General features: G+C 48.4%; 1 protein-coding gene across 1 annotated transcript in view; it reads left to right on the top strand.

Annotated features, from left to right (window-relative positions):
- Nucleotides 1–21357, top strand: part of LOC149333781 (uncharacterized) — a 170926-nt gene that overhangs the window by 28572 nt on the left and 120997 nt on the right. Inside the window, exons 7-8 of the mRNA XM_089557801.1 lie at nucleotides 2690–2727; nucleotides 20408–20474. Coding sequence (XP_089413927.1) covers nucleotides 2690–2727; nucleotides 20408–20474 — 105 coding nt within the window. The remainder of the gene's footprint in view (nucleotides 1–2689; nucleotides 2728–20407; nucleotides 20475–21357) is intronic.

Here is a 21357-nt window from a genome sequence, read left to right as displayed (position 1 = left end):
GGCCTGCGGTCACTTCATTTTGAAAGCTGGGTAAAGGTCGGCTCGACAAGAGGTGGCTTACATTTCGTTCCGAGTGGTTCGTTCATGAATCCCGCTCACGCTTGCACAGATTTCTAGAATACCATTTGCGCGAGAGGCAAAGTATGTGTTTCTGATTTCAGACTGCTACTTTACGAAAGCGCCGATGTAATTCGCCGCTTATTTGCGCCTAAAATTAAATTAAGCTCTCGTGTTATTATAGCTGCGCCTGTTGAAGGCGTTGTTTCATTGAAATACTTCCTACTTTGAGCGCGTTCAATGCTTTAGTTGATTTTTCTAGCAGCGTTGGGTTAGGCTACCTCAATGCAAGAAAGACACCTCTTTACTGCGCTCTTGGGTCTGCACTTGAAGGAAAAACTAAGTGAATTTCAGACGGTATTTTGTCATGACAGTAATTTGTTGTCTCAAACTCGCGACTGCTTTCGAAACGGCGCAGCTGCAGCCTCTGTGTGCTGTATGAGTTTTCTGAATAATGAGCGCGGCATGGAAGCGCTGCAACCCGCTTGTTTCTAAGAGCGCGCGCAGATGTATGAGTGTGCTAGTTCATCTCTGTGCTTCAAGTTATAGGCGCAAATCTGTGGTGAACTGGTTGCTTCTGCCTGCTGGTTTTGAATAGCTTGTGCCCGTTTGAGTATGGGCTTACGTACACACGGCCAAATCTTTAACTGGCTCTGGTGTTGCATCGATAAATGCACCTTGTAAAAAAGGTGCCTTTTCGCTACACTGCTGGCATATTCATGTTGTAATTTGACACGTGAGATGGCATTTCATAGTTCCTTTTTGTTAGTATAACGTTTGAGTGGAGTACTTGCGTGTTTAGATCAAAGTTATGAGAAATATTCATCGTCTGCCGCTACGAACAGCCGAAACAAACGGAATACGCAGCAGTGGTTCTGGTGGCGCATTTGCACTTACTCTGGGTAAACGACTTGTACGCCATGGAAGGAGTGGTAGTTTACCGAGAGGATAAGGCCATATGGACCACATCCATTGGTGCGTATGCCGCTTGTTTCAGCTGTTCGTAGTGGCAGACGAATATTTCTGATAACGTTGATCTAAACACGCAAGTACTGCACTCAAACATTATATGAACAAAAAGGAACCACGAAATGACATTTCACTCGTCAAATTGCAGCATGAATATGCCATCAGTGTAGCCGAAAGGCACCTTTTTTACAAGGTGCATTTAGCGATGCAACACCCGAGCCAGTTAAAAATTTGGCCGGGTATACCAGGCTTCACGCAGGGTATTTTGAAGCGCTTCTTCTATAACGGTTATAAGAATAAATTCTTCAATATTCTCCTTTTTGGATCCCTGTGTAAGGTGCACTGAATCTGTATTTTATGGAGGTGGCATTCTGAACAGCTCCTTGCGAGTCAATGCAGATATGTGGCACAATTGTTCGAAGTGTTCTGTTAAAAATAATGTAAAAGGATTGCCATACAGAAATCAGTATCAGTACTGGATTCAGAGTAGAGTGCTCCAGGGATTATGGGTCTTTGTTCCAATGTTTTATGAAGACACTTATAATCTGTCGTGTATTTACTGAAATGAATGCGCCGGCATGATAGCTCAGTGGCTATCATGTTCGTCTGGCGACCTGAAAGATGCAGGTTCGATTCCGGCCTAGGCGGTCCCATTTTAATAGAGGCAAAATGCTAAAGACCTGCGTACTCTGCACAGGTGGCCGAAATTATTCCGCAGCCTTTCACTTCAGCGTCTCGTAGCCTGTGTCGCCTTGGGTCTTTGAACCCCATAAAACCAAACCAAAAAATCAAGATTGCATTTCTAGAATGGCATAGCCAGGATATGCCTTGCATTGTAAAGCACATGTGTAGAGATGGAATGGGAACTTTTTTTGAGTTCCTCAGTTATTTTTTTCCTTTGTGCTGTACAGGTGAACATGCCCGGATGATTGACTGCAGACAACAGGCCGCAAGAATGCTTCTGAGGAAACTAGCTGGAGTGTTACTTTCAACATTTATGTTACTGTGGTGCATTCTTATGGTCCATGTATTGCATATTCCCAGCCTGGATAGCTTGGAAATAAAACTGAATTTGTAAGTATATTGATTGTGTCATTTGTGAACTCTGTCTGGTGAACTTTTTCAACGGTTGTAGACTGTCTATAGGCAGTTTATAGATAATGGTCTACTAATAGTTTAGTAGACAGAGGTCTATAGACTGTCTATAGACAATGGTCTATAGCACTTCCAGGCCACACACCTGTGGAATGTCCATAGACAGTCTATAGACATATGTCTACTGAACCAGTAGACTTTTGTCTGTAGACTGTCTATAGACAGTAATCTACAGGAAGTCTATGGCCATAAGTCTATAGGTCGTCTATAGACAAGTGTCTATAGACGGTCTATAGACAACTCTATAGGAAATGCATGACCATAAGTCTATAGATAGTCTATAGACTGTCTGTAGACCTGTGTCTATAGACTTCCTATAGAGCTATAGACTTTCAGTAGACATTTGTCTATAGACTGTCTATAGACAAAAGTCTACTAAAAGTGTATGGCCATAAATCTATAGACAGTCTATAGACCAGTCTAAAGGATTTGTCTATAGACAGTCTATAGACTTCATAGACTAAAGTCTATAGACAGTCTATGGACTTTCTATAGAAATTTTTATAAGGGAGCTGTCCGCGACGAGAGTAGCGCGCTGACCAAATGGTGATTCCCACTGTATTTTCTTTGTGCATCTGTCCCCGTAATGTTTTCTCTCTCTCTCCGCTATATTGCATTATGGGAAAGGCTAAGACAAGAAACCTACAGGCATGAGCGAGAGTGGAGTGATCACGGCTGCGGCGGCAGAACTGCTGCATCGTGGTGCTGCGAGAGTGCTCCGAGTAGTTATTCCAGTGACTCTAGCCCCGAGTGGAGTCACTGGAATAACTTTCAGTGACTCTAGCCCCGAGTAGTGACAAACTTAGCCTTCGCTCTCGCACGGGTGCTTGTTGCGCTTGATAAATTTCTAGCGCAGCTTTCGGCTACTCTGCTGGTGACGGTCGCGAAAAAGGTGAGCAACCGAAGGAACACAAATCACGTCGTTACTTCGCGGTTGCCAACCAGGGCTGAGAATGTAATCCAAATCACCCTTTTAAATGGTCTTTCCGTTTTGCGAAGCAAGTAAGCCTTTTCTGGATCGCCGATTGGAATATGCTATTAGATGTGTAAGAAGCCGAAAGCATCGTGGAAGCGAGTTAACAACTCAACGTAAAAATAAGCCACTCCTTAGTGTGGAGAGAATATGAAACATCAGTGCAACTAAAATCAAACCAACCAGGAGCGGAGTCGTTTGACGCCGCGTTGTCGTCAGCTTTCCACTACTACGCAACTGTGTCGTGTCCTGCACACTCTGTGATGTGGGCTCCCATCCGTCACGATCGTCAGCAGCAGAGTAACCAAACGCCACACTATGAATTTATTAAGCTTGATAAGCACCAGAGCAAGGGCGAAGCTGGTCGTCTCTTGTGGCCATGGAAGAAGCTTTTTTTTGTCTTCCATGCTTGGGACATCCTCGCAGCGAGCATAGCAGCGCTGCGGTGCGCCCCGCAGCTGCTTCTGCCACTGGAGACGTGGTCTCGCCGCCTTTGCTCACGCCTGTACATTCATCGGTCCAAAAGACGGAGGGGCATTATTCTTCAATGAGTTTGGCAAGAGCTTGCTTCTTCACATTAAGAATCATAAGAAACGCGAACGGCACAAATGAAACGAGAAGGCAGAAACACACATAGAAATATTGGCAGCTAGCGAAGGAATACAGGCGGATTTCTTAACACTTTTCAAGAGCGATGTTCTCGCTTTTGAATTGAATAAGAACTGCTATAGTATTAATCTTGCGATGCCCATATCAACAGTCATGTCCGGCTTTCATTTCACGCAGGCACAACATGGCAAGACACGCTTATAGAGGATGGTCAAAATTAAGTTTTACTGAATTCCTCAAAAATAAGCGACTGACAGCTACGTGAAATACACATCTGCACATAAGTTATTTGGCCACGCTGATGCAAAGGTTGATAATTGTCGTTGCCCCCTAATTACATGAAATCGATTAATGAACTTTTCAGTGACTGTTGCAAGCGGTGCATGTTAATATCGTAAATTTCGGAGGAGTGTTATCCTTACACAGTTCTATTTAGTAAAATTCCTTTAGCTCGTATGTGTTCGGAGATATTCGCTTGGAAATTTTTTGCTTGGTCCGCGTAATTGGGCATGCGAAGCATTGATGATTGGCGAGTAACTTTTCCAGACGTGAATCGGCGTTTCCGCTGCCAACGGCGTCGAGCGACCAATGAGGCTCATAACAGTTTCTCTTTCAGTTTTGGCTACCAGTATTCAAGAGACGCCCGACGCAACATCTATGCCACATTAGGGAGTAGTTTTTCGACGAATGTCACCGCTTTGCATGCGTGATTAAGCGAAGTGAGTAGAAACTTTGGGGGTGAATATCTTGGAACACGCATGTTCTAGAACAATTGTATGAAATATAGTAGTAGCGATGTGAGCGCCTTCGTGCTTCCAGTATAAATATTCCCGCTAGCCGTAGGGGACGAAAACTTCATCATGTGTTAGGTAATTAGGAGACTGACAGTGAGAATTATCATCACATTTTATGTATCCCTGGCAGCATAACTTATGTGCAGAGGTTTATTTCACGTTCCACTCAGTACGTTGTTTTAAGAACTTTTAAACCTTGATTCTTATCACCCTGTATAATTAGTGATTTCTTCATGTGTGAGTGGCATTATATTATCACGTTGTAGTGACGGCAGTCCAGTGGTCAGGAAGACACCAGCCAGTCTTAGAAACGAAGCTCTTTATTTGGGCTGACTTGCGCCCGCAAAATAACTGAATCACTCGGCGGCGGCGTAAGCAACAAACGTGCTCGTCGGTCGTCGAACTACGAATGTCCGCCGCTCGCGGCATCGCTCGATTTAAACCCGACAAGGAAACTTCCAGATAACAGGTCAAGATCATCTACGGTAATCTGGAAAAACCTAGATGCAGCCTTTCATGGCTGCGAACAATCGAGATTAGTCTGGTCGCTTCTGGCGCCACGAACAAAAGTGATAACGACCCTTTCCTGCTGCCTTGAGCGTGAACGAACAAACACTGCAATGATACGTGGCATTACCCCCCTTCCAAAGAAGCATCGTCTCGATGCTTTAAAATGAAAATAAACACGGACAATGAAAACTTCCAGTCCTTTAGCGTTCATAATATGGCTTCAGGCGTACGACATGTACGACTTCCGGGCGTGCGCGACGTCGCTGAGATGCTGCCGTGCCGTCGAGGATGACTTCGTAGTCGAGGTCACCGATGCGACGGAGAACCTTGTACGGGCCAAAGTAGCGTCGCAGCAACTTTTCACTCAATCCACGGCGGCGAACTGGCGTCCATATCCAAACACGATCACCTGGCTTGTAATGCGTGTCTCGTCGGCGCAGATTGTAGCGTCGGGCGTCGGTGTGCTGCTGGTCTTGAATGCGAAGCCGCGCAAGTCTTCGGGCTTCCTCGGCGCGATGAAGGTAGGCGGCGACGTCGAGGTTGTCTTCGTCAGAAACGTGCGAGAGCATTGCGTCGAGTGTTGTCGTGGGTGTTGAGGCATGGTCTTGAGTACTCGTCGATGGAGGATCTTTGTCATTGCGCTTAGAAGCAACCTCACCTCCAGAGGCTGCTTTATTTAGTTTAACCTTCGTGGGCTGGGGGAGCGTCCACGCACGGCGTAACCTCGGCTAGGAGAAACAAAGCGCGGGGACGATGGCGACGGGGAACGTGATAGGCGGCTCGGCGATGAGTATTCTTCCCGACGTAAAAACTCCTCGATTTCGGCTGGTCGCTGGCCGGGTCGGGGTCGTGGAGCGTCGTAAGAGAACCCTCGGATGCCCAGTCTTCTGTATGGGCAGTGCCGGAGGACGTGACCGGCTTCGCCACAGTGGAAGCATAGTGGGCGGCGCTGGTCGGGAGTTCTCCACTCGTCGCATTTCCTCGGCTGCGCGCGTCGCTCGTAGGATGGGCGTGTTGGGGCGAGTGGGCGGTGGTCCAACGCAGCTGGCTGAAGGCGATAGGGGCTTGCCTCCCGTCGTCGAGGTGCAGGACGGCGCACAGCTGCGGCGTAAGTCATGGCTGGGGGCTGCAGAGGCTGCGTAGGTGTCGGCGTCACACCCAAGGCCTGTTGAACCTCGTCCCGGATGACGTCAGTGAGCGATGAAAGTTGCGGCTGCGTTCCCGTTGGCAGCAACCGTCGGAGCTCCTCTCGCACAACTTCACGTATAACCTCCCGCAGGTTATCATTGTTAGCGGTGTCCATGCAGCTTGCTGACAAAAAGCGCTGCTGGCGGTCATACTGGCGGGCTCGGGCGTCGAGAGTTTTCTCCATTGTGGATGCCTCTTCTACGAATTCAGCGACGGTTTTCGGTGGGTTGCGAACGAGGCCGGCAAATAGTTGCTCTTTAACTCCTCGCATAAGCAACTTCACCTTCTCTTCTTCCTTCATGTTCATGTCGGCACGCCGGAATAGACGCTTCATCTCCTCAGTATACACTGCAACGGTCTCGTTTGGGTGTTGTATGCGAGACTGTAGCAGCTGCTGGGCTCTCTCCTTTCGCACGACGTTTGTGAATGTCTTCAGAATCTGTTCCTTGAAGGTTTCCCAGTTGGCAAGGCTGGCTTCCTCATTCTCGAACCAGACTCTTGCTGGTCCCTCCAGGGCGAAGAAGACGTACCTAAATTTCATGGCGTCGTCCCAGTTGTTGAAGACAGCCACACGGTCGAACTGCTCCAGCCATTCCTCGGGGTCGGCGCCAGGCGAAGCGTCGAAGGTTGGTGGCACCCGGGGCTGCTGCAGAATGATTGGAGTGGTCGTCTGGGGCAAGGTCATGATGGACGTTGGTACTTGCTTTCGCTTCCGGGTAGGGTCCGGCAGGGTCCCGAACTCAGGTGCGTCCCCTTGCAGGCGTCGGCTTGCGCGGTGGACTGGACTCAGGTCCTGCGGTAGATGACTCAGAGGGCTGGCGTCACGACTTGTTGGGGGTGTCCGGAACATGAAAGGCTACCCAGCACCTCCACCAGATGTCACGTTGTAGTGACGGCAGTCCAGTGGTCAGGAAGACACCAGCCAGTCTTAGAAACGAAGCTCTTTATTTGGGCTGACTTGCGCCCGCAAAATAACTGAATCACTCGGCGGCGGCGTAAGCAACAAACGTGCTCGTCGGTCGTCGAACTACGAATGTCCGCCGCTCGCGGCATCGCTCGATTTAAACCCGACAAGGAAACTTCCAGATAACAGGTCAAGATCATCTACGGTAATCTGGAAAAACCTAGATGCAGCCTTTCATGGCTGCGAACAATCGAGATTAGTCTGGTCGCTTCTCGCGCCACGAACAAAAGTGATAACGACCCTTTCCTGCTGCCTTGAGCGTGAACGAACAAACACTGCAATGATACGTGGCAATATTCTAATCGAGAGTCCCTTATTGTTTGATATGTCCCGCAACTTCACTACAAAACTAAAAGAAAAAAACAACTTTAGGACGCCGCACTCCTGAAGGCAACATTTCCAAACCCCTAGTCTTTGTTTTTTTTTTTTGAAAAACGCGCATTCATAACATCAATGCCGTTACGCAACACAAAATAAAGGGACACCAAAGAAAATTGCACGCTATTATTGTTCTCAGCAAAAAACTGATTCTGCTCTTCTTTCTCCCTATTTCGATGCTTATGCGGCAGCAAATGGCGCGTTTTCAGTTGAGAAAATTGGCTTAAAAAATTTTCCCCCTAATTGATTCAAGTTCGTGCCACTTTTGTTGAGGAGGGGTCACAACCATTTTGAACTGAAAGGTGCTGCAGCGTAGTTTCTGAGAAATCGATATGACGCATGCATTTTAGTTGCGAAATCGCTCGATGATGGCGACACTTGTGTTTCGTTTTCTAATATATTAATTCTTATAAAAGCTCCATTTTTCAGGTCAAGCTTTTTATTTGTCACCAGTGATCCCTTAAAGTGTACGGGGTTGAAACAACCTTTTTCGATTTCTGCTACACTGGTTCGGCAGCAAGACGGATTTGTTGCTGAAGAAAAATTCAATTTAAAATCAATCGTTTTCTCAACTCACTTCATTCAAAAGCACGACATAACGACCGAGGAAGCACCCAGCGATCACAGTTTGCAGGATAATAGATAAATAGCCTGGCCTCAGGAATTCCCGCGTCGAATATGTCTGGTTTGATTGAGAAAGTGACTGCGGTGGTGACACCTGTATTGCACTGTTGAACTTTTATAGCTTCATATCTACTTTCACGGCCTGTAGGGGCGCCTTATGTAATCCATCATGGCGACGTTACGGAGAAATCTTTCTGTGAACCGTTGTTGAATCGCATTTGTTTTAACACTTCGAGATAAGCTGGCGGTTGTTTGTCGATTGTAACGACCTCGTGTGAGCCATCGCTTCGTTTTTTGAGGCTACAAAGAAATACACCAGAAACACACACACACACACACACACACACACACACACACACACACACACACACACACACACACACACACACACACACACACACACACACACACACGCGCGCGCGCGCGCGCGCGCGCGCGCGCACACACACACGCACGCACACACCTTGCAACCTGCCAACCATGTCAGGCAGCAGCTCAATTATCCCTGTAAGGGTGCTCGGGAATAGAAGAGGAATCTGGATCGCAACCGAACTCAAGCAACCGAAGTCGCACTGATGTCAGCACCTGCCAGAGAAGGACACTGGCGCATCGCTTCGCCGCTGCAACACTGCACCAGGAGTGATAGGAAGACTCCCAGGAATCTATGAGCGTAGAGAATGACCAATTCCGCATATATAGACATTAACCTGTATCGTTATCCGAAGAACACTAATCCGTGAACACTGGAAACGAAATGAAAGCCAAACTGCTAGCGCACCTACCGCGTTTGGCCGAACTACGCAACTTAAGAGTAATTCTTTTCTGCATTTCGCCTTTATAAAAATGTGGACGCAGCAGGTGGAATTCGGTGCCGCGTTCCTGGGTACAGCAGGCGAACAACACGACTACTGAGCCGCCACCGCGGCTATCGCATTATTTCACATGGATACTGTGCAGTAATTGGACTATGCAGGAACGGTCACCAGAAGCAGCATTTTGAAGTGGAAAAGGAGGAGGAAAAAGTTTTATTTAACCAGTGGCAAAAGGTCGCCATCCTCTTGAGTCTTGTAGGTAAAAATAGGATCGCGGGTTATCTGGGTAGCCTGTTCGAGGGCACCCACCAATCACGAACTGAAGTCGCAGCTGTAGTCTTTTGTGTGTGTGTGCCTCTACATGTCGAATCGCCTGAATGCTGCACTTCAGTCATTGTTGGCTGACTGTACTTGTTGTTTGCACTGAACACGTGAGTAAAGTTCAGGTTCTCCTCCTTCCTTACACCAGGAGTGCCCCGTCAGAGACGGTCTTGCGATGAGTTGGGACGCAGATATAAAAGGATTACTTGGAGATTTATACACAGATATTTACATCACATACAAGTTTAGGCACTGGAGACAAATTCAGCAGCAAAAACACAAACAACAAAAAGGCGGAACTCGCTAACACTAGGGGAGGCCCCTACTCGCCATAGCCGAAGATGCATAGCACCTGACCTTAGCCCAGAACCCTTTTTCCGGCTCCGGGGCCCGGTTTTAAAGACCTCAAGGCCCGGCCCACATTTGGTAACTTCCAATCAAGTTGCGCTCTTAACATGATTGGTTCTTTAAGGGCATGGCCAGCCCTCCAGCTTCTATAAGGTAAACCACCCTCTCCATATCAAAATAAAAGCAAAAAGAAACACAAACGCACAGTCGTGCCAGCACGTGCGGGGTCGAACATTCTCTCCCTCGCAAAATAAAAGTAAAAACAAACACAAAAACACACTCGTGCGCGCACGTGCCATCGGTTTCCTCCGATGACCCTCCACTTTGGCGTCGTAGCGGATTTAGGGATTATCGGCTTAAACGGGCAGTTACCGCTGTAACTGCCCCTGCGAGCTCGGACCTGCGTTCCAAGGCGACTTAGCCTTCCCAAGGCTGTTTAGTCGCCGCCTCACCGACACCCTGTCAGTAGCGTCACCCAACTCAGGCCTTCGCTGTTTCCGGCTAGCCTAGCTGTCGCCGACTATAGGTGGTGTCCAATCTGAACGAGCTGCAAGGCATGCTGGGTACTCCGACTTCCGGGTCTTTCGGCGAGATGCGTGTGTGCGACGCTCTGCTTGAGATGCGGATTTACCAAGCTTAAATTCGCTCTTAATAAGTTAATACGCGCGAATGAAGTCGTAAAAAAGGTCAGCATGCTCTGCGTGCATTATTATGCCCACGCTCGACGTTCCGTATTGCAATTAAGGGCGGAAAAGCGTTGTGAGTGCGAACGTTTCGGCATGCGTCGTCTGTTCGCGCTGAAGTTTAGGACGCTTCATTCACTCGCTGAAAAGTCCGCCTCTTGTTACGGTTATCGTACGGCTGCTACATAGTTCTCTAACATATATTAGAGTACATATTTCCTAGAGGTTTCGCGCCTCCAGGCGCAGCAACCGCAGCCTAGCAGTACGTACGAGCGCACTGGTGCGCACATTGTAGCAGGGTGGCTACGACGGCAAGGAGCTTGAACCGTGCAAATCCGCGGAGGACTTTCGGTTCTTTTTCTATACACGCCGTGGTGGCCTAGCGGTTAGGGCGGAGGACCCGATCTGGGACGCGGCGGCCGCGTTTCTGATGGATGCGAAGCGCGAAAGGCGCCCGTGCGCTGCGCGATGTCACAGCACGTTAAAGAACTCCCGGTGGTTCCAATTAATATGGAGGCCTCTACTACAGCGTCCCTGGTTGCCCACGTGTCGCTCCTCCTCTCGAAAGTCTGTCAATGTTTTCTTATCAATGTTTTACAACCTTAGCAAGGGGCACAATCTGTTTTATTGTCGGTTCCTGTACTTGTCAGCTTAATTGCTTTCGTGGGATATTTGCTATGCTTCACGGAATAATTACTGCAGAAGCTGGTATTCTTAACAACTCTGTCATGTGATTTAATTTTAGTTGAGCTGTAATGCAAAAATACAACTGCATTTCAAATGTGTTGAATTTTCAGCACTATAGTTTTCTGCATGTACGAATGTCAAGCATGCACCGACATGCCCCGACAAGCATGCACCGAGACTTTGTGGCTGAAAACCTCTACTTATGTGCGCCAAAAGCCCAGATGGGAAGTTACATGGCAGGTATATTCCAGCAGTGAGAGGCGTCAACTTACTGCAGCTTTGGTGGATGCACAAGAACTTTTCTCACAAACCAAATTAACTATGCATAGTTATGCACTGCAACCGCACTGCAATGCATTTCATACCCTGCATGGTGGTGTGGGACATTACAAGCCATTTACATTTAACTTGCACCTTTGAATGTTAAGAATTTCTGTACTCGATTTCCCGATGCTGGTTGCTGCATTAGGTAGACGAAAAAATGCACAAAAATAAATGCTAAATTTGTTTTGTGTCATCTCTTGAACGTTCACTAGCTTCAAGGATGTAAAATCAGTGTTGCTTCCCATCAAAGCAGAGGGGAGCCTGTAGCCATTTCGCTGTCGTGTACTTCGTGCTCCGAGCCTAGTTGAAGATGAACCACCAGCCTGTGTACAGACAGATGTCGCCAATGATTGGCACCTCAGCTGTTGATGCCCAGCTATGTATAGAAATGTGGAGATGTAAAACTTACGCACTGTATGCACAGTGTTCAAGGTAAGGTAGATAAGTAACAACACTAGCAGCTAGGCAAAAGATGACCTTGCCTTCTGTTTTTCCTAATAAAAACCTAAAGCCAAAACAAGGCATCTGTGTAAACTTAGAGACGCGCACAAATGACGACACCATTGTTTCGAGTTATAAGCAACGACTGGTGTTTATTGCCGTAAGGCTGCTCCTTGTCGAGCGAGTATAGGTTACATAGGTTGCCAGATTACAAGTCAGAAAAAGCTAGAATGAACAGTTTCTTTATACTCCCCCCGGAATGAGCTTCAGATCATTCGTGCGTAGTCTCCATGGGGTACAGCAACTGGATCGGTCTTCTTAGGATGGTCCCACCAGGTAGGCGCACCATGCAGGCTCTAGTGTACCCATCCCGTCCGACGAGCACATCAACCACTTTTCCGGTTTTCCATAGCTGCCTTGGCAGATGAGGCTGGTGAACTAGCACAAGAGTTCCTTTCTTCAAGGCACTAGATGAGCTTGGCACAGCAAAATGAGCGGAGCGAAGACCTGTGAGGTACTCTTTCTGCCACCTGCGCCAGAAGTGATCAGCTAAACTTTGATGATATCGCCAGCGACGAGTTAGTTGACCCGATGTTGAAGTCGTTGACTCTGTGCTACAGCCCGGGGGCAAGGACGTTAAACGTTTTCCCACGAGAAAATGGGATGGAGTGAGTGGCTCCGGCTCGTGAGCTTCTGCGGACACGTAGGTGAGGGGTCTTGAATTGATCACGGCCTCGATTTCGGTCAAGACTGTAGCGAGCTCCTCGAATGTGCAGAAGCTGTTACCTAAAACCTTCTTCGGAGAAGTCTTCACTGAACGAACCATTCGCTCCCAGAATCCGCCCCACCAGGCGGCTCTCTCAACGATAAACTTCCATTTTATCTGGTGGTCTAAGAAATAACTTCGGATCTCTGTGCCACGCAGCGTTGTCCACAGCCGTTTCAGGTCTCTCGAAGCGCGCTGAAACGTCTTAGCATTGTCCGAAAATATTACTCGACAGACTCCTCTTCTGGAAATGAACCTCTTGAATGCCATCAGAAAATTGGGCGTAGACATGGCAGTCACCAGTTCTAGGTGCACTGCGCGGGTGACTGCACATGTGAATATGACGATGTATGATTTCTTGTTGCCTTGATCCCTTGTGTTCAACGGCCCGGCGAAATCAATGCCTGTCACCTCGAATGGTGGAGCTTGGGTTACCCTGTCACGAGGTAAAGGGGCAACTGGCTCCGTGGCAGGGCGGCTGTTGAATCGGTTGCAAATCAAGCATTTCTTCAAGATCGTTTTCACCATCTGTCTTCCCCGAACTATCCAAAACTGCTCTCTCAGCTCTGTGAGAGTCTCAAGTGCGCCTGCATGTAGAAGGCGGCGATGGTTGGCGATTATTAAAAGTTCGGTGAAATGATGACCGGCAGGCAGGATTATTGGATGCGTAATGTTGTAGGAGAGGCCAGCATTACTCAAACGTCCCCCAACTCTTAGCACTCCGTCCTCATCGCAGTAAGGTTTCAGATCCCGCAACGGAGAGCTGCAAGCTGCAGGGCAAGCGTGATGCGCGACGGACGCACTGCAGCTCTTCACCGAAGGCTTCTCGCTGTACCTGACTTATGAGACAAGTCTGTGCTTGGGCGACCTCTTCCGTAGTCAGATATCCACTACGTTTCTGGTGAGGGTTCCTTGAGTTGTGCAAGAATCGCTGCATCCATGCAACAACACGAACAAGTTTAGAGAGGGAGCTGTGCCGTTCCAGCGGCAAGACAGTTTCCTCTGTTGCTACGTTGTGTACCTGCACCGATATTCTTTCCTCATCTGCCACGGCCATATCAACGTCATTTTCGTGCCTTGGCCAGGCGATGGGCGTTTCTCTGAGCCAAGTAGGTCCATTCCACCAAACGGTGTTTGCCTTGAGGGCTTGGGGACTCACTCCTCGCGTCAGAAAGTCGGCAGGGTTGTCTGCTCCGGGACAGTGATTCCAGGTTTCTGGATCCGTTCGCTGCTGAATTTCCAGCACCCGATTGGCCACAAAAGGCTTCCATTGTTGCGCTGACCCGCGAACCCAATGAAGCGCAATTGTAGAATCACTCCAGAGATGCCATTTGGCAACTGGTAGTTTCAGTGATTGCCTCAAGTATTCCTTCAGTCTTGCGCCTATCAGCATTCCCATCAATTCCAACCTGGGAAGAGTGAGCTTCTTAATCGGTGCCACCCACGATTTGGATAAGATCAGAGTCACGGCTGGGGCCTTGGTTCCCGAGGCACGCAAGTATGCAACTGCCCCGTAAGCCTTCGGACTAGCATCGGCGAAAATGTGAATATCGATGCTGCCGGCATTATGAAGTCCGTCGTATCTTCTGGGCACGGTTACTTCAGTCAAGTGGTGGAGTTGTGAATGCCACTCCTTCCAAGATGACTGTACTTCTTCAGGTAGGGGTGCGTCCCACTCAACTCCCAACTCCCAGAGCTTTTGAAACATCAACTTGGCTGTAACAGTGACTGGGGAGATGAGCCCAAGAGGATCGTATATTCGAGCCGACGCCTGAAGAATAAAGCGTTTTGTGTTGCTGTTTTGGTTCAGGAGGTCCAATACGGCCTCTAACGAAAATCCCAAACAGTCATCGTGCTTGTTCCAGACAAGTCCTAACACTCTCGACACACTTGCTGTCGGACATTCCACCTGGTCCAGGGCACCTCCTATCCCGTCGTAGTCAAACAGTTGGAGCAATTTCTTGGAATTCCAGTTCCATTTGCGGAGTGTCATGCTCGCTAGACTCATAATTTCCAATGCCTCGTGGTAAAGGTCTTCTGCTTCTTGTTCAGAGTCTGCTCCAGTGATTAGATCATCCACGTAGAGGTTTTCAGCAATTATTGCCGTTGTCTTGGGATGAACATCTGTTGTCGCCAAGTGGTGACGCAAGGTAGCGGCTAGAAGAAACGGACTGCTCGTGGCTCCAAAGGGCACCCTTGTCATTCTCCAGGTCTCTACGAGCGGCCTTGGGTCTTCTTCTGTCGGCATCTGTTCATACCATAAGAATCTCATTGCATCGCGGTCCTCACGACGGACTGCTATCTGCAGGAAAGCCTTTTCGATGTCTGCAGTAATGCCGATGCAATGAATTCTGAAATTTAACAAGATTTTCAGGAGATCAGGGTTCAAGTTAGGACCAGCCTCCAGAACCTGATTTAGAGAGACACCTCCTGGCTCGCTGGATGATGCGTCAAAGACAACCCTGAGCTTGGTGGAAAGGCTGTCAGGCTTAAGAACTGCCCGATGCGGCATGTAATAAATTCTGTTTTCTGAGCTGCTGCCTTCCTCTGCTGGGAGTCGTTCGGCAAACCCTTGATGGAGGTACTGACGTATCGCAGCATCATATTCGTGCATCATTTCCTCGTCCCTCCTTAGCTTCTTGGTCAGGTTGTACAAACGCTTCTCTGCAACTGCCTTGTTATCGCATAGGTAGAGTTTAACCTGCTTCCACGGTAAGGCGACTTCGTAGCGCCTGTCAACAAGCCTGACAGATGAGGCAAATTCTTTGATGATGTCGTTGTCTTCGTTTTGTTGGGCAACAGGCTCAACAATGCCCATGCTCTCGAGCTCCCAAAACGACTTAAGGTCAGCTGAAAGGCACTGGGCCTCGTCACTCATGCTGGCCCGCAGCACAGCCACGGATGAACAGCTAGCGGTCGAACTACTGAAAGGAATAGGACCTTGCAGTGTCCAGCCGAATTCCGTCTTGAGTGCCATTAATGAATCTTGCAGTTTTCGCACGTGGCCAGACGCGAGAGTCCAATAATAATCAGAACCAATAAGAATGCCGATGCCTTTTCTCGTCAGATGACCTGGTGGTACGGTTACATCTGCAAGCTCATTTATCTCTGCTTGAACTCCTTCGATGACCTTTTCGGGAAGAGTCAGCTGGTCAGAGCATATCTCGGGTATCTCTAAAGCTTCGATGGAGTGTTGCTTTCGGTTGTACTGACTTCTCAGCCAAACGCGGACACGCTTCCGTTTGTGCTTAATAACGTTTCCGGCTCCTCCAAAGGGGTAAATGGTGATGTCTTCTTCTCCCACAACCTCTAACTGGAGTTGGTGCGAGAGCTCTTCGGTCACAAAACTCCTCTGGCTACCCCCGTCAAACAGGAGACGAGTTAAAGTGCTTCGTTGCGGTCCCTCTGCCAATACTTGGGCAGTCTGGAGCAGCACAGTGGGAGCCTTGTCGCTCTTCTTGCCTGTAACTGAATGCAGTTCGGTTGCTGAGCTGTTAAATGGTTTCCACGCAGGGTCGCACATTTGAGTTAGATGCCTTTTGCCACATATCTTGCACTTCACTCCTTTGTTGCGACATTGTTTCGACGTGTGCCCTTTGAGAGAACAGCGAAAGCATCGGCCTGCCTGACGCAATGCCCGTTTCTTTTCCTCGAGAGGAAGCGAGGTCTGGCACTCTTTGGTCATGTGATCTTTGGCGGCACAAAATGCACAGGACTCATTCCGCTTCAGATCACTGGCGGAAAAGAGCGATGCCGTTGAAATCTTTGAAGCTCGGGACTTTTCATTATCGAATCGTGGTTTTGCATTAATGTTCTTGCTTTCCCGATGACCAACCTGCACCGCCTTCTCCCTGCTCTCAACTTCCTCTTTTAGAAATGCTTGCAGACTTGCAATGCAAAGGATATCCTCTTGCTTTGCTGCTGAACAACGCTTGTGGTAATTCATTACAAGGTCACTTGGCAGCACTCTTAGCAACGCGGAGGCAAGCATTGCGCCGTAGCTGTCTGTTTTGACGCCAAGCGCCGTGAGAGCGGCTATGTTGCGCTGCATGTGGTCATAGAGTCGACGTAGGTCCCTTACCTCCTGCCCGCTTCGTACCGTCGGGAGGTCCAGCAGTTGGGTGAGGTGCTCCTGGATTAGCACATCTGTGCGTCCGAAGCGCTCCTTCAGGAGCTCGATGGCAGTGTTGTAATTGGCTCCTGTAGCTTGAATCCCGGCCACCGCTGCTACAGCCCTCCCAGTGAGCGCTGACTGCAAATATAAGAACTTCTCGCCGTTGGAAAGGGCATCGTTGCTGTGAATCGCTTGCTGGTACTGCTCCCAGAAGGGCTGCCACTCCGTGGCGGCTCCGCTGAATCGTTGCAGCTCGAGTTTCGGCAACCTGACCTTTGAGCCGGCAGCGCTCCGGTTACCGTCGCGAGGCGCCCGTGTAGCATCCGGTCCTGGACTGGCGTTCGCTCGCTGAGCTTCGGCATGCTGGCTGAGTTTTGCAGCGTAGGTGACGATTCTGTCGTTGTACGCGATTGTACGCGTGAAGTTTTCCTCGGCTTCTTCGTCAGGCACAAGTGGCTCGATAGCAGCGTCCACCTCGTTGAGCTGTATTTGAAGGGCGCTAAGCCTCGCTGACAGTATGTTCAGAGCCTTTTCGTCAGCATGAGCCTCTAAAGATGAATCCACTTCGGAAATCAGTTTTGTCACCTGGGATCTCAAGGCTCCTCGCTTCTTCTTCAGCCGTTCCCTTTCAGCCTCGTTGTAGTGTCAGTCGTCGTCGTAGCGCCAAGCTTGGCTTCAGGTGTGGCGTCTCCAGGCCTCGTTTTAGAGCGTCGGGCGTGGCTTTCCTAGGCCTCGTTCCTGGAACCTTCAGTCCAAGGTGGTTTCACCTCCAAGGATCGTTGCGATGATGGCCCAGAATTCGTTGTCCCGCCGCGACTTGGTGGCCTTGCTGTTTACGGATCGTTGCAGATTCTTAGTCCCGGGTTTCGGCACCATAAATTTGTGTAAACTTAGAGACGCGCACAAATGACGACACCATTGTTTCGAGTTATAAGCAACGACTGGTGTTTATTGCCGTAAGGCTGCTCCTTTATAGGTTACATAGGTTGCCAGATTACAAGTCAGAAAAAGCTAGAATGAACAGTTTCTTTAGCATCAAAGCCTGCTACAGAGCTTCACTACAGGCACCACAACAGGCACTGCAGCGCTTGACTCTTCTCCTTTCTTTGTTTGTGTTTGCATGCTTTGGTGCTGCTCCTTTTCTTAGATTCAAAATGCACCAACTAGCCTCAAAAGAAGTTTTATTGAACGTAAACAAAGTCAGGCACAAAGACAAAACAGTAAGCAACAGGAGCCGAAAGCAAAACAAGCTCTTGACGTGGGCAGCTTTAATGTTGAACTGCAAGAGGGCAAGTTACTCAGCTATTAACAAGAAACTCTTCTTTTCCTGTAGGTATAACATCATATCTTTGTCTTGCAAAACCTTTTGCAGCGCATTTTCTACAGCATGTAATAAATGAGTTTAATGCAGGAGATCTTTGTGACAAATAGTAAATTATAATAAATACTATGGTCGAGCGTAAAAAAAAATATGCTTCAGCTTTTACAGCACACACAGAAGCTTGATACGAGGTGTTTTCAGAATCTTCTATAAGTTCCTGTTACAAAGTCCTGTGCAATGTTGAACAAAAGGCATTTTCATCCAGTTTCAGCTTTGGCGTTAACAATGCGGCACAGCTTGCACATTGGTAAACCATCCCTAAAACACTAGTGATACCAAAAAGTCTGTAATGACTGAACACAATGCGTTCCTTGGCTTAATTTTTAATAAAAAAACGTAATTTTAGAGCATTATTACTCTTGATCGTTATGGACCCAACGACCACTAGACCAGCCTCTGCCTTCCTTGTAGCATCTTGCACTTCTTGAAATCACCAATGTCCCTCTCAATTAGTCAATCATTAAGTGCAATATTACTACATGCAAGCATGCAATACATCACATATGCAAGCTATATACGTAGACATCTATTTACTTCATATGCATGTTCAGCACATAAACAGTGTGCGAGTGGCACTTTGCTGCACAGTGACAGTTCAGTATTATAGCATTTGTCTCAAATGTCAATTCTACTAAATTCTGTACAATGAAAGGCGAAAAACAGCTAGGCTATGTTGGCTGCCATTTTTTTTTTAAATTGTGTTATCCTGAAGTGAAGCTTTTCCCAACTTACTGACTCAGAGTATGAAAAGAAAGGCGGTTAATAATTCTTATCACTTTCTAATGCGATCACCTCGTCTGTCAGCCTCCTTCTCCGCACACAGGAAACGAAGAAACATTACTGCAACATGCGGGTCCACACAAACAGGGAACTTATGTGTAACAGGTTCCTTAATTATAATTTTCCACACTTGCTGCGTGCTCATGTCGACTAGTGTTCTAGTGAAAACGTGTTTCAGTTTGAGCACGAAATTAACAAAAATGGCCTCATAGAACAATTTATAACTCTTACAAGTGCTCTTAAACGTACCTTAACACTGCGACCAGAGCAGTGCCAGCGAACGAGATGCCGCCGTGCGTGGCCGCGGTGTCGCCGTTTCTACAGCTGACGACAGTGACCACACACGCCTTAAGTATTAGCTAAGAATTCGAACTACTCGCATTCAGCGCAAATGTTTAAGGAATAATCGTCCTTTCCTTTAACAACTTAAGTTGTCACGCTGTACTGACGGAGGCCGAACAGCATATATCTGCAAACATAGCCCGCGCGGTGCTGCCGCCGTCATGTGAGAACGGTTGTGGCACATAGCCGAAGTCTTCCGAGCGAGAAATTGGTGCTCCTCAAGGAGATAAACAACCTACTTAAGCGAATTCTTCAACTTCCACAACGCTCTCAAACTCTGCCGCCAACAAAATGCTGGAAGCACAGCATAGGGTTGACCGTCGCAGGCAGTCTGCCAGCGGATCGCAACAACGCACTGTTTTTGCGGTTCCCTATACTTGATGGCACTCGGAACATGTTGCATCCCGTTGCAATGAAGTTTCTGCAGGTTGAGGCAGCGCACAACATCCTTTTCCCAGCAATGTGAGCGCCAGTATTTAGGAAAGAAAGACCGAAACCGCACGTCTGCAAGCAATGCCCACAGAAACCAAACGACAGAAAAGACCCGGAAGTTCAAATTCACGTGACAAAGCTGCGCCGTGACGCAATGTCCGCCGTCAGTTGGACACCACCTTTATTGCCCCCCCCCCCCCCCCCCTCTCGTCAACGGCGCCCTGACACCGCTCCGTCCGGCAGTGCTTAATCTTCAGGAATTCTGCACACTTTTCGAACGAGACGTTCGTCGCGAGTTTGCGCCTCGGCTGGTGGCCGTTAAGACGAGGGGGGTTCGTCGTGCGGCGGCTATTCAGCCCCAGGCTGTCACCGCTCTTTTGCCTAGCCGACGCCAATCGGCACCACGGGGCGAGGGACACCAGTATGTCCCGGCGCCTTCGCGAGCGGCCGCGTTCCGAGAACGGAGCTTCGCTCTCGAGCGCGCCCTACCGCCCACTCCCGTCGCGTGGTGGGGGGGGGGGGGGGGGTCCATTGAAGACGGCAGCGGCGGGGTGCTGAGAAAGAATGACCGGCCCCAGTGACCCCGCGCGCACTACCAATAACTTACAACGTGCTTTTATTGTTTTATATGTTGATGTTGTCTTTCTTTACATGACTGATTTATTGCAGTGCTTTTTTTTGTGAAGCTTTCGATTTGTTTTTTTTCTTAAACTGTACGAAAGTGTAAAGCTGACCTGACTGACCACTATTTTCAGTGACCACATTTTTACAGTGCTCCTTGTCGGCGATATGGGAAAAAAACATCTAGTCAAGAGGTTTGTGGTGAGTATCTTCCAAGCCCTTGGTAATTTATTTGTGCACGTGTCAGGTGCCTTGTTCGGGACGTTTTCATGGGGGGCCTCAGATTAAGCAAATAAAAGAACTAGTCATGTAAACTCGAGCCAACACTGCATTATCGGTAAATGCTACTTTCGCATACACCAGACTATATTTTTGATAGCAGATCTTTTTTCATCGGAAGTTGAGGTCATTAAACTTTGACAGTCTTTTATGCGGCCTTAAGAATAACGAGAGACTTTTATCGCATGGCAGTGTTGAGAGAAAAGAACGCCACCACACGATTTTTTGAAAAAGAAATGCATGTGGCAAAAAACTGTCCCCGGTAGCGGCAGAGTTAGGAATCGTTGGTTCGGGAAATGCTGTAGCTGGCTTTGCCACACACAGAATGTTCTCGGCTTTCTGGAAAGATTATGCATCGTGACAGAATCAATTAATTCTTTGTGAAAAGAAAAATTGTGAAATTGGGTTTTGAGGGAAGGAAATAGCGCAATAACTGTCTCACATCTCGGTCGACACCAGAACCGCGTCATAAGGGAAGAAAGGAAGGTGGGAGTGGAAGAAGAAATATGTGCCGTAGTAAAGGGCTCTGGAATAATTTCGACCACCTGGTGGTCTTTAATGTGCACTGACATCGCACCGCACACGGGCGCCTTTTGCGTTCCGCCTCCATTGAAACGCGGTCGGCGCGACCGGGTTCGATCCCCAGGCGGTTGAAATTATTCCCGAGCCCTCCACTACGCCGCCTCTTTCTTCCTTTCTTCTTTCACTCCCTTCTTTATCCCTTCCCTCACGGCCTTTATATATAATCGCTGTGATTACGCTAGCTCCCCGTCCATCGTGCTCACTGGTAGGGAATTAGATATTT

Source organism: Amblyomma mixtum, chromosome 8 (assembly GCF_055824585.1).
Source record: "Amblyomma mixtum isolate Tamu chromosome 8, ASM5582458v1, whole genome shotgun sequence".
In the NCBI taxonomy this organism is placed as follows: domain Eukaryota; kingdom Metazoa; phylum Arthropoda; class Arachnida; order Ixodida; family Ixodidae; genus Amblyomma; species Amblyomma mixtum.
The sequence above is the reverse complement of the archived record's forward strand: the minus strand, read 5'-3'. Positions and strand labels throughout refer to the sequence as shown.